At 46.1% G+C, this 14168-nt stretch overlaps 1 protein-coding gene across 1 annotated transcript in view; it reads right to left on the reverse strand.

Annotated features, from left to right (window-relative positions):
* Positions 1-11763, reverse strand: part of RFC3 (replication factor C subunit 3) — a 32737-nt gene extending 20974 nt beyond the window's left edge. Inside the window, exons 1-3 of the mRNA XM_069758983.1 lie at positions 11560-11763; positions 2531-2668; positions 949-1016 (exon numbers count right to left, since the gene is read on the reverse strand). Coding sequence (XP_069615084.1) covers positions 949-1016; positions 2531-2668; positions 11560-11646 — 293 coding nt within the window. The 5' untranslated portion in view covers positions 11647-11763. The remainder of the gene's footprint in view (positions 1-948; positions 1017-2530; positions 2669-11559) is intronic.
* Between the last annotated feature and the right edge of the window lie 2405 nt (positions 11764-14168).

The raw sequence follows: 14168 nt of genomic DNA on the forward strand, positions 1-14168 counted from the left end.
CACCACATATCTCCCAGAATCCTTGCTGCCTGCCATCCTTGGTGACTGTCTACTTGTCAGTATAAGGCTGCCTTCACACTATCATTATTTGGTTTGTATTTTACCTCAGTATTTGTAAGCCAAAACCAGGAGTGGGTGATAAATGCAGAAGTGGTGCATGTGTTTCTATTATACTTTCCCTCTATTTGTTCCACTCCTGGTTTTGGCTACAAATACTGAGGTAAAATACTGACCAAATACTGATAGTGTGACGGCAGCCTTACTCTGCAGTCACCAACAAAATGGCTGCTCACTGGGTTCCTGAATATCATCCTCTCTAATCCCTTAGCAAACACCCAGAAGGAGAGGAGACATCACACACGTCAGCAGACTCCGCCCATAATTACTGCAGTGCAGTAATGTGAGCTATTTGTACACTAGGTTTTTCTGAAATTTCAGCAGCTGCTCCCACTAGTGTTTAAAAGTGGAAATTCCAAAACTTTTCAAATTATTTTTCATATTTTACTAAATTATAAACAAATGATAATATTTTTTAAGAAAATGTAATCATTAATTCTTTTCATTTTTACAATTTCTGAAAAAAAATTTTTTTGATGGCACCTTCCCTTTAAAGTTTACACTCTTGGTAATAAATTTGTTTTTCTTGTACTTTCCTGCAGAATCTCACTGCAGAATCAGATTAAATAAAAGAAAATGAAAAATCCACAATGCATGAACTAACATCCTGTTCTGGATCAGTGCCGATCAGGGGGCATATTTTTTTCAAGGATTAAACACATCAGCCCATATGGTCCTCTATGAGCTCAATGCAGTAAATGCGTTTTTTTATATCTGGGCTGATGGCGATTACACTGCTACAATATAGAAAACCAGCGCTGCAACTGCAGGACAGTTTGTATTCTTTGACAAAGAGATATGGAAATCCACTAATAAGTGCCCACATCATACCTTGGATTAACCTCCAGATGATAGTTGCTTGCAATTGTGCTGATCTCGATTTTCTTTTTAGATGGAGTCTGAAAATATAATTTAAATTATATAAAGTTCTATTTTCAAGATTTTCTTTTTCCACTGCAATTACTAGAATATTGAATAAGCCTTAACAGTTGTGAGCAGCTTCATCATTCAATTTGGTTTTGTTTTTTTTTTTACATAAGTGCAATTTTACTAACTAAAAGGTAACCACTACGTTTTAGGCCTCTTTCACACTTCCGTCGGTACGGGTCTGTCGCAATGCTTCAGGCCGACGTACCGACGGACGTTGTGAATTGTTTGCATGACGTGGGCAGCGGATGCAGTTTTTGGACGCATCCGCTGCCCATTCTGAAATCCGGGGAGGAGAAGGTGGAGTTTTCGGCCGCGCATGCGCGATCGAAAATGGCGGACGCGACGGACAAAAAAAAAACGTTACATTGAACTTTTTTGTGACGATGGTCCGTCAAAACACGACGGATCCGTCTATTGGAAAAAAAACGGATCCTGCGGGCACATTTGCAGAATCTGTTTTTTTCCCCAAAACGACACATTGTGAAGGATCTGAAAAGATGGAAGTGTGAAAGAGGCCTTAGGGTATGTGCACACGTATTCTGGAGGACTGCGGATTTTTCCGCAGCGGATTTGGAAAAACCGCAGTGCAAAACCGCTGCGGTTTCATTGCGGTTTCTACTGCGGATTCCGCTGCGGCTTTACACCTGCAGTTTTCTATTGGAGCAGGTGTAAAACCGCAGCGGAATCCGCACAAAGAATTGACATGCTGCAGAATGTAAACCGCAGCATTTCCCACGGTTTTTTCCGCATCATGTGCACTGCGGATTTCGTTTCCCATAGGTTAAATTGGTACTGTAAACTCCTGGGAAACCGCTGCGGATCTGCAGGAAAATCCGCAGCGTGTACACATACCCTTAATCTACAACCTTCATTAATTTTCAGACACCCTGATATGCAGTTTGCAGCCTGATCCAAGTGTCAGATTTTACATTTGTAGGAGTCTTTGGACGACTTGAATACTTTGGACACATCATGCGAAGAGATGGTTATGAAGCCCATAGGGAATCTATTAAAGGGAGTCTGTCACCCCAAAATCGTATACGAGCTGCGGCCACCGGCATCAGGGGCTTATCTACAGCATTCTGTAATGCTGTAGATAAGCCCCCGATGTATCCTGAAAGATGAGAAATAAAGGCTATATTATACTCACCCAGGGGCGGTTCTGCTGCGGTCCAGTCCGATGGGCGTCGCAGTCTGGTCCGGAGCCTCCCATCTTCATACGATAACATCCTATTCTTGTCTTCTTGCTGCAGTGCAGGCGTACTTTGTCTACCCTCTTGAGGGCAGAGCAAAGTACTGCAGTGCCTCTGACCTTTCCCGATGCCTGCGCACTGCAGTACTTTGCTCTGCCCTGATACGATTTTGGACAGATTCCCTTTAATTACATACAAATAAAAGAGCCCCTGAAAAAGCCGTATAGATGATAAAATGAGGACATAATTGTGTAAACCCTCAAGAACATGACATCTAGAAGAGTCCGTACTGTTATTGACTGATGTTCAATCCGCAGCTTTTCTACGCCAGGACCATACAGTTCTCTCAGTAGACACATTATTCTGGTCTTCTTCCCTGCTCCGGAGGGTCCAAACACCAGAAGATGAGGAAAGTCTCCACATTGGACCTAGAAAAGAAAATGTCATCTTTATCAATAAGGTGGTGACAAGAGCTGGCAGTCATTCCCTCTGTTCAATTTCCAAATCATAAGAGTATGTTCTGATATATGGGGTAAAACATCTACAGCACGGATTTTGCTGCAGATCTTATGGCTAGAAATCCCACAAGTATGCAGTATATTGGGCATGCTGTGGATAAGAAAATCTGTAATCATTGGTTTTGGAAGACCTCACTGACTAGCTTGATGCTGATTTTCGATAATTGTTTTGTAAAGTGACTAGCCGTGGATATTCAATGTTCCATGATGTTCACAAAGAACAATTACAGTTGTGGCCAAAAGTATTGAGACCCCTGCAATTCTGTCAGATAATACTCATTTTCTTCCTGAAAATGATTGCAAACAAATTCTTTGGTATTATTATCTTTATTTAATTTGTCTTAAATGAAAAAACACAAAAGAGAATGAAGAAAAGAGCAAAACATTGATCATTTCACACAAAACTCCAAAAATGGGCCAGACAAAAGTATTGGCACCCTCAAGCCAGGGCTGTGGAGTTGGAGTCAGTTTTGGTTGGAGTCGGTAGAAATGTACCGACTCCAGCTTTAAAAAAAAAAAAAAAAAAGGTATTAATATTTCATAATTGAACTTTCATATGAATTTTATAAAGGTTACTCAAATATATGTTCTATCAAACTATGAACAGTGATAAGCTGTTCTGCTGGAGATAGACATTTCTTACTTCTTGTGTGTCACTGTTCTCCACTGCCCTTATCTAATCTTATACTTGGTTAACCTCATGCTGCCCCAACCCCCCCTACTTACAATGTATGAAACTGAAAATGTGTTGCAAATTCTTAGTAGTAAAGCTCCTCCTCTAGACTAGATGTTTGGTGTGCGTCTTCCAAGCATCTCACACCTGTTACTCACAGCTTGCAAGTGGCATTGCTACATCAATGAAACGGAGAGAGGAGCTATTACAAAATAACATTCTTTTGGAAGCTGTTTATGTAGACCCAATGCATCAGATTCTTCTAGATCAGTGGTTCTCAACCTTTCTAATGCCGTGACCCCGCAATACAGTTCCTCATGTTGCGGTGACCCCCAACCCAAAAAATAATTTTGGTGGCTAATTTAAAACTGTAATTTTATTAGTTATGATTCGGAATGTAAATATCTGATATGCATTATGTATTGTATTCTCATTGCTACAAATCAAACATAATAATTAATCACAAAAACAATTACCGTATATACTCGAGGAGGCTGCGGCACCGAAGATCAGCTGTCCGGGGGAAGGAGCGGGACGCCGGGAGCAGGTAAGTATGTCATATTTACCTTCCCTCGTTCCACACGCCGGGCGCCGCTCCATCTTCCCGGCGTCTCTCCGCACTGACTGTGCAGGTCAGAGGGCGCGATGACGCATATAGTGTGCGCGCCGCCCTCTGCCTGATCAGTCAGTGCAGAGAGACGCCGGGAAGATGGCGCCGAGGAGCTGCAAGCAAGAGAGGTGAGTATGTGTTTTTTTATTGCAGCAGCAGCAGCACAGATTTATGTGGAGCATCTATGGGGCAATGGTGCAGAGCGCTATATGGCAGAGCTATGGGGCAACGGTGCAGAGCACTATATGGCACAGCTGTGGGGCAATGGTGCAGAGCACTATATGGCAGAGCTATGGGGCAACAGTGCAGAGCACTGTATGGCACAGCTATGGGGCAACAGTGCAGAGCACTATATGGCACAGCTATGGGGCAACGGTGCAGAGCACTGTATATATGGCACAGCTTTATGTGGAGTATCTATCTGGGGCAACGGTGCAGAGGGGGGCCTCCCATAACTCTCAGTGTCTCAAACTATGCTGCAGGCTGCCTGCAGGCATATTTTACTTACACCTTACTGACTGGCTGCGATCATCCAAAAAAATGTGACGTCCCTCAGCTCCAGGCAGCCTCCAATCATAGTATTGCAGACAGTGCGCGCGCCTGTGTGCCTGACTTGTGGTGTGCTGCTTGGGCAGGAGGACAGATGACCAATCACAGCACAGCTCATTGAGGTGTGCTGTGACCTGTGAGGTCACACAAAGAAAACTAATGCTGATTGGCTGCTCCTGCCTGCATCTGTCAGCCAATCAGCATTAGAATACACCCTTAGTCCAGACTCCAGTCAGACCACAGAGTTTTATTGATGAAGAGGCGGAGTCGAGGGCGGGCAAAGTAACAATAAACAGGTCGGTGATGATGAACAGTGCAGACAGTGCGTCGTGCGGGTGCGTGTGTCCCTCCCTGTCTTCTCCTCTCTGACTCTGAGTCACACAGTCAGCTGTTTCCTCGGACTGTGCTGTGTGCTGGCTGAAGTCAGTGAGGTCAGCAATCGCACCACGCTGCGCACGGGCCGCTCTTATCAAGAGCCTCTGAGCACAGACTCGGCGTCGCCGTCGCAGGCCAGTGCGAGATGAGTGTGTGTGATCATTTCAGATGTGAAGGAGCGAGCAGCTGCCGCGCGGCTGCTTGCACAGCACTTCACATTCTTCAGTACAGCATGTGCGCCGACCGCCGGCTATAATAATAAACTGTGCACCGCCGCATGCAGGGCAGGGACAAATGAAGGAGGCAGGGGCTGGGGGCGGGCGGGGCCCACCGGAGGATTCTCCGGTGTCCCAGTCCGAGCCTGCATACGGGGGAAGGTGGATGGGGAGGTGAGAGAGGTGGCGACCCCTGTGTTTTGGTCGTTCGACCCCCCTCGGGGTCGCGACCCCCAGGTTGAGAACCGCTGTTCTAGATGATCAACAGCTAACTAAAGGAGAAGAAGCTCTGTTTGAAATAGCAGTAAAGGTACCGTCACACTCAGCAACTTTGCAACGAGAACGACAACGATCCGTGACGTCGCAGCATCCTGGATAGCGATCTCGTGGTGTTTGACACAGCGGGAACCAGATCGCTGCTGCATGTCATCGCTGGTCGGAGCTAGAAGTCCAGAACTTTATTTCGTCGTCAGGTCGGCGTGTATCGTCATGTTTGACAGCAAAAGCAACGATGCCAGCAATGTTTTACATGGAGCTAACAACCAGCAAGAACGATAAGTGAGTCGCCGTTACGTCACTGGATCGCTCCTGCATCGTTCTGGAGTTGCTGCTTGACGTCTCTACAGCGACCTAAACAGCGACGCTCCAGCGATCTAGTTTAGGTCGGCTCGTTGTCTATATCGCTGCAGCGTCACTGAGTGTGACGGTACCTTAAGGATGAAAGGGTTGCAGAACAGTCAGGAGGAACAAGAAGAATTTGGTCGTCCTGCCACATCTTCACCCTCATCAACTGATGAAGAATTTAATTTCGAAAAATATTTGGATCACAAGGACCGTGCAAAGCGTTCCGCATAGAAGAGTCATCCCCATCAAAGAACACAGCCAGTACATTTCAGCGGAATTTTTTATGCGCACTAAAAGAAATTGAGAAATTTGACCGTTCATCAAAAATAACAGTGCAACAAGCGATTCCTCTGTATCCTGACATTGTCAGAGATGTTGCCCGAGTGGTTACTGCTTTGCCACCAACTCAAGTTAGTGTAGAGAGGTTGTTCTCTGCTCCCAAAATAATTAGATCAGATTTGAGGGCATCCATGAAGGAGGATCTGACAGAGGCAATACTTTTTTTTGAGGACAAATTTATAGATTTCTTCTTCTTATTAACTGCATAACAGTGTTTATTGCATATTTACATACAAGAGTTTAGAAAAGTTTATAAAAGTTATTTGCTATATTCTAATTGTATTCTAATAAATATAGTTTTTGCTCTAAGTGGTCTGATTACTTATATGATGGTGAGAAACTGAATAAGCGCGATGTTAATATTTGACAACAGTAAATTTATTGTTACGAATTGCCATTTATGAAGGAGTCTGAGTCGGAACCTGATAAAATCCAGGAGACGGAACTGTGGCTTACCGACTCCACAGCCCTGCCCTCAGCCTAATACTTGGTTGCACAACCTTTAGGCAAAATAACTGCGACCAACCTCTTCCGGTAACCATCAATGAGTTTCTTACAATGCTCTGCTGGAATTTTAGACCATTCTTCTTTGGCAAACTGCTCCAGGTCCCTGATATTTGAAGGGTGCCTTCTCCAAACTGCCATTTTTAGATCTCTCCACAGGTGTTCTATGGGATTCAGGTCTGGACTCATTGCTGGCCACCTTAGAAGTCTCCAGTGCTTTCTCTCAAACCATTTTCTAGTGCTTTTTGAAGTGTGTTTTGGGTCATTGTCCTGCTGGAAAACCAATGACCTGAGGGAGACACAGCTTTCTCACACTGGGCCCTACATTATGCTGCAAAATTTGTTGGTAGTCTTCAGACTTCATAATGCCATGCACACGGTCAAGCAGTCCAGTGCCAGAGGCAGCAAAGCAACCCCAAAACATCAGGGTACCTCCGCCATGTTTGACTGTAGGGACCGTGTTCTTTTCTTTGAATGCCTCTTTTTCTCCTGTAAACTTTGTTGATGCCTTTGCCCAAAAAGTACTACTTTTGTCTCATCTGACCAGAGAACATTCTTCCAAAACGTTTTAGGCTTTTTCAGGTTAATTTTGGCAAACTCCAGCCTGGCTTTTTTTATGTCTCGGGGTAAGAAGTGGGGTCTTCCTGGGTCTCCTAACATAGAATCCCTTTTCATTCAGACGCCGACAGATAGTACGGGTTGACACTGTCGTACCCTCGGACTGCAGGGCAGCTTGACCTTGTTTGGATGTTAGTCGAGGTTCTTTATCCAACATCCGCACAATCTTGCGTTGAAATCTCTTGTCAATTTTTCTTTTCCGTCCACATCTAGGGAGGTTAGCCACAGTGCCATCAGCTTTAAACTTCTTGATGACACTGCGCACGGTAGACACAGGAACATTCAGTTCTTTGGAGATGGACTTGTAGCCTTGAGATTGCTCATGCTTCCTCACAATTTGGTTTCTCAAGTCCTCAGACAGTTCTTTGGTCTTCTTTCTTTTCTCCATGCTCAATGTGGTACACACAAGGACACAGGTTGAGTCAACTTTAATCCATGTCAACTGGCTGCAAGTGTGATTTAGTTATTGCCAACACCTGTTAGGTGCCACAGGTAAGTTACAGGTGCTGTTAATTACACAAATTAGAGAGGCATCACATGATTTTTCGAACAGTGTCAATACTTTTGTCCAACCCTTTTTTATGTTTGGTGTGGAATTATATCCAATTTGGCTTTAGGACAATTATTTTTGTGTTTTAAGACAAATTAAATGAAGATAATAAAGAATTTGTGTTTGCAATCCTTTTCAGGAAGAAACCGAGTATTATCTGACAGAATTGCAGGGGTGTCAATACTTTTGGCCACAACTGTACTGCCAACAGTGTCATCGACACTGGCTCTCCTGAGGATTGCATAACATTGTTATGTCACGCGATCCCTGCAGCCGATCAGTGCCAGCTTCACACTCCTCTCCTACGGATGCAAATGACATTTGAAGGAAGTGAGAGCTGCAGCTACTCGCTCACGTCTTCCCGATGTCTTGATTTGTCCAAAGGAAGGAAAAGTGAAGCCAACACAGACTGGCCACAGGAATTGCGTGACATAATGTCACGCAATCCCACGGAGAGGCCATTGCCGACACCACTGGATCAGATATTTTACTAGGGGATGTAGAAGGGGTTGCCCGAGTAATGGACAGTGAGCATTGTGCTCCTAAAGAAGGAATAGGAGAACTTTTAGTTAAAAAAATGCAGCTGCCTCTACAGGAATTCTCATCAGAGGTATTGCATCAAGCTTTAAAATACAGGCCTGTGTTTCATCACTCACCGACATCGAGACGTGACTGGTGCCATTTATGTTGTGTCTACACTTACATGTTGGGACTTGTACATAATACCTGAAGATTGTGCACATGATGAAGTGTCCTAGCAGGTATGAGCACATGTGACCAGATTGGCACCAATGAACTCCTGATGCTGAAGTGACCAGTGTTTAACCTCCTTTTTAAGTCTAGGGCTTTACAGGAATTTCTGGTTATGGTAAAATCATGACTTAAGGTACCGTCACATTAAGCGACGCTGCAGCGATCTAGACAACGATGCTTTTTGTGACGTAGCAACGATATCGTTAACGAAATCGTTATGTGTGACAGCGACCAACGATCAGGCCCCTGCTGGGAGATCGTTGGTTGCTGGGGAAAGTCCAGAACTTTATTTAGTCGCTGGCTCTCCCGCTGACATCGCTGAATTGGCGTGTGTGACACCGATCCAGCGATGTCTTCACTGGTAACCAGGGTAAACATCGGGTTACTAAGCGCAGGGCCACGCTTAGTAACCCGATGTTTACACTGGTTACCAATGTAAAAGTAAAAAAAAACACAAAAAAACACTACATACTTACATTCCTGTCACGTTCCTCAGCGTCAGCTTCCCTGCGTCCCCCAGTGTCAGCGCCGGCCGGCCGTAAAGCAAAGCACAGCGGTGACGTCACCGCTCTGCTTTCCGGCAAGCGCGCTTACACAGAGCAGGGAAGCTGACAGGAATGTAAGTATGTAGTGTTTTTTTTTTTTTTTTTACTTTTACATTGGTAACCAGTGTAAACATCGGGTTACTAAGCGCGGCCCTGCGCTTAGTAACCCGATGTTTACCCTGGTTACCAGTGAAGACATCGCTGAATCGGCGTCACACACGCCAATTCAGCGATGTCAGCGGGAGATCCAGCGACGAAATAAAGTTCTGGACTTTCCCCAGCGACCAACGATCTCCCAGCAGGGGCCTGATCGTTGGTCGCTGTCACACATAACGATTTAGTTAACGATATCGTTGCTACGTCACAAAAAGCAACGATATCGTTAACGATATCATTATGTGTGATGGTACCTTTAGGCTATGTGCACACGATGCAGATTTAGTGCAGATCGGCAGTGGATTTTTCCATGCAGAAACGCTGCAGATCCGCACTGTGATTTACAGTACAATGTAAATCAATGAGAAAAAAAAAAAAGCTGTGCAGATGGTGCAGAAAAATCCATGCGGAAATGCTGCGGATTTAAAAGAAGTGCATGTCACTTCTTTTGTGCGGATCTGCAGCGTTTCTGCACCCCTCCATAATAGAAATCCGCAGTGGTAAAAACCGCATCAACTCCGCATAAAAACCGCACAAAATCTGCGGCAAATCTGCACCTGCGGATTCTGTCAGGAGATGCGGATTTTGTGCAGAAAATTCTGCACCCCATTCCGCAACGTGTGCACATAGCCTTAGGCCACATTCACACGTTGCGTCCTGTCCTGCGGGCAGATAAATCTGCAGGGCAAACCCGCTGCGGTTATCCCTGCAGATTTATCGCGGTTTGTCCTGCGGGTTCTGCTGCGGGATTTTACCCCTACTATTGATGCTGCATATGCAGCAATATTCAGCATCAATAGTAATGTTAAAAATAATAAAATTATATACTTACCCTCAGACGTCCCGATCTCCTTGGCGCTGCAGGCGGCGGTCCGGTTCCAAAGATGCTGTGTGACCAGCACCTTCGTGACATCACGGTCATGTGACCGCGACGTCACCGCAGGTCCTGGTCACATAGCAAACCTGAGACCGGACGGCCGCGTGCAGCGCTGAGACTTCAGAGGTGAGTATAACATTATTTTTTTTAATTTTAATTCTTTTTTTTTTACTCAAATATGGTTCCCGGGGCCTGGAGGAGAGTCTCCTCTCCTCCACCCCGGGTATAACCCGCACATTATCCGCTTACTTCCCGCATGGTGTGCACAGCCCCATGCGGGAAGTAAGCGGATCAATGCATTTCTATGGGTGCAGAATCGCTGCGATTCTGCACAAAGAAGAGACATGCTCCTTTTTTTCCGCAGCAATTCCACGCGGTTTTTTCCGTGAATTTCCGCAATGTGGGCACAACGGTTTTTGTTTTCCATAGGGTAACATTGTACTGTACCCTGCATGGAAAACTGCTGCAGACCCGCAGCGGCAAAATCGCGGCGGTTCCGCGGTAAAAACCGCATAGTGTGCACATAGCCTTACTGTGACACTTATGAAAACACAATCTTAAAGGGGTTTTGTCAACTACTCTGACAACCTCTTCTATACTATATTGCTCAAGGTAGAATAAAAACACCTCATACTCCCCTCCTGTGACATTGGCTGCAGGGCTGATAATCAGCGATCACTAATGGTCTGCCGCAGTCACTTCCTTCAGATGGCCGAGGTTCAGCTGAAGGAAGTGAGGGCACAGCAGACACTGATTGGCTGCAGGGCTCACGTTCCATAACAATGTCATGAGACACAGCACCGCGAGAGTGGCGCTGATATGGGAGGTGCTTTTATATTACATTAGAAAATACAGCATGGAAGACAAGGTAATCCGAGGAGAAACATATGACAGTCACAGGAATTTTGACAAAAATCACATGACCCTTCCTAGGTTATAGGAAAGTCACAGTAGCCAGCATTGAAGTGGTTTCCTCAGAGACCTCCCCTTCCAAACTGCAGCTGCTGTGGGGACCACCTGATGCCACCAGCCCAGTGTGTCAGCTCCGGGGGCTCCACAGTCCTCCATATTTATAAGCAGTGGATCCCCCCACCTCTGATCCACAGAACACAGCTGTCAATCACTAGAAGGGCTGGGACTAGCAGCTCGGACCCCCGAGACCACCGCAAGCTGCTCTGCAGCTGATATGGTGTCATAAAACTCAAGTGTAAGCCTTTAAATGTGTTATTTTGGACACGTTCCCTTTAAATACTGTAACTTAGAGCACTTTCAACAAACTTTATTTGTGTGCCAGGGGAGGGGTGTGCCGACTGCCCCTCACAATGCGCAGCTGACAACACTTTTTGGCAAAGGTACCTAATGCGCATGTCAGGGCTAGAGGTCACAATTCACACAAGCCTGCCGCTACCTTACCAGATTCCGCAGCTGAGTCGCCTGCGCCTTGTGGTAGTCCAGCTTGGCCAGGGAGGTCGGCCGGTACTTATCCACCCACAGACTCATCCCTGCACGGAGGAGGCGAGCGGCGCTCACAGCCCCAGCAGGACACGCAAAAGCCGCGGCTCAAACGAGACCGAGAGCGCGCGAAAAGTGAAGCTCTACATTGCGCATGCGTATTGATTGTCATCACGCGGGAGACTGCACTGAAAGACGCTGGAAGGGTCACGTGATGGTCGGAGAAGGCGCGCGCTGTCCCCGGACGCGGAGAAGCCATTTTTATGGAGCCTGATGGTCTTCAAGATCATGGCGGATAGAACGCTGCGCAGTAAGGAGTTTAGTCAGCAAAATGCTCGCAGTGATACATGCTTTTGTCTCAGAATTATTTCTAGGTGACTATTTCCCGCCAAAGCAAACGTTATAAATCTGAATCGACCTAAAAATGTTATATTGGACAGGTTGCTATAGCTACAACTCTCTTTTTTTAAATAGTTTTATGAGTACGTAGAAATGTTGGAGTCCTCATGAGGGTCAGAGGCTGGGGGGGTAGTGGCACATTTCATAAAATTGGAGCTGTCCATAAAATACCAACAATGCAAAATGCTGGTAATATAAAGGGTTAATCTGCATCCCATAGCATGGAAGTCCGCAAGCACCCCGGGAGAAATCAACTTATTTTGCAATGTAAAGAATTGCAAAGAAAAAAAATTCTCAGAATGTAAAATTCACATCGGGGACGTGGAGGACGCAACAATGCCACTTTGTGGAAAATTGCAAAGGATGAATCAGGCGAAAAACGCCTGCAAAACCTGAACTGCGCCCACAATGGCGAACACGAGAAACAGCGACTTCGAAAAAGCACAGGAGAAGATGAACATGGCGCAAACAAAAGTACACAAAAGAGTTACAGAACTGCACAAAAAGTCACAAAATCATTGAAACGTAAACGTTTGTGCAAAGTTTGGTTTTGTTCTCTTTACACCTTAGGCTAGTTTCACACTAGCGTACGGCAGGGCTGCGGACGGCAACTTTCTTCCTCCGTTAAGCTCCACCCACTGCCGCGCCTCTTCAGCTCCGTCTACGTCTGCATGCGTCCTGCGTACCCTATCTTTAACATTGGGTATGCAGGCCATGCGTTGTTTTGATGCTGCGCCAACCGCAACAAAATGCAACATGTTGCGTTTGACGCAGGTCAGTGCAGCGTCAAAACGACGCATGCGGAGGTATCCACATACATCCGCATGTCCTGCATACCCAGTGTTAAAGGGACACTGTCACCTGAATTTGGAGGGAACAATCTTTAGCCATGGAGGCGGGGTTTTTGGGTGTTTGATTCACCCTTTCCTTACCCGCTGGCTGCAATATTGGATTGAAGTTCATTTTCTGTCCTCCGTAGTACATGCCTGCACAAGGCAATCTTGCACAGCGCAGGCGTGTACTATGGAGGACAGAGATTAAACTTCAATATTGCAGCCAGCATGCAGCCAGCGGGTAAGGAAAGGGTGAATCAAACACCCGAAAACCCCGCCTCCATGGCTGAAGATTGTTCCCTCCAAATTCAGGTGACAGTGTCCCTTTAAAGATAGGGTATGCAGGTGTGATGCCCCAGGGTCCTGGTCGTCACAATGGCATTGCTTTCCTCACGGGGAGAGTGATGTCACGCTTGGACGTGATGAAGGATATCTTTCACCAGGTAATCACATACACACAACACCTTCATACTCCAGGCCAGAAGGGGGAGCTCTGAACCCGGATTAAGAGGAGCTTCCCTTACATATTCTGGCTGGAGGGGAAGTTAGTAGGCATTCTGTCAGAGGACAGAGGAGAGTGCAGTCAGGCTGTGAGTGTCAGAAAGACTGAAGGGGCCGTGTGGCCGGAGTTGCTACAGCTCCTGGAGAAGGGAAACAGAGAAGGAAAGGACAACTTGTGGAAAGTGTTTAGGATCAGGAGAGAGAAGGCGCAGGAAAGTGACACTAGGGGAGCAGAGCAGTGATTTGGCTACCTCCCTGACTAGCACAGATTCCGGTAGCCGGAAGACCGAGGTCGTGTCGGACTCTAAGGCTGCCGTCACACTAGCAGTATTTGGTCAGTATTTTACATCAGCATTTGTAAGCCAAAACCAGGAGTGGAACAATTAGAGGAAAAGTATAATAGAAATATATGCACCACTTCTGTATTTATCACCCACTCCTGGTTTTGGCTACAAATACTGATGTAAAATACTGACCAAATACTGCTAGTGTGACGGCAGCCTAAGAGACATAGCTGAATGCGGCAGGACAGCTGAACTTTAAATTACCTGTCGGCCTTTACACCCAGGAGGCACAGTGATATCTATAGGGCCTGGGTTGTGATAGAGACCCTATAAAAAGACTCGAGTCACCTGTCATACGGGTTTGTGTCCTAACCTATATGAGGGACAGAGAGGAACTGTGAGGACCTTATCAGAAGCCACAGGCAGTAAGGGACTACAACACCACCTGTAATGTCCTGATGTCCAGGACTGTGGCTGCCTGAAGCCTCAGTAAACTAGGTAAAGAGACTGCAAACCTGTGTCCTCGTTCTTTACTGCGCCACACAGGGCCGCC

Source organism: Ranitomeya imitator, chromosome 3 (genome assembly GCF_032444005.1).
Source record: "Ranitomeya imitator isolate aRanImi1 chromosome 3, aRanImi1.pri, whole genome shotgun sequence".
Taxonomy (NCBI): domain Eukaryota; kingdom Metazoa; phylum Chordata; class Amphibia; order Anura; family Dendrobatidae; genus Ranitomeya; species Ranitomeya imitator.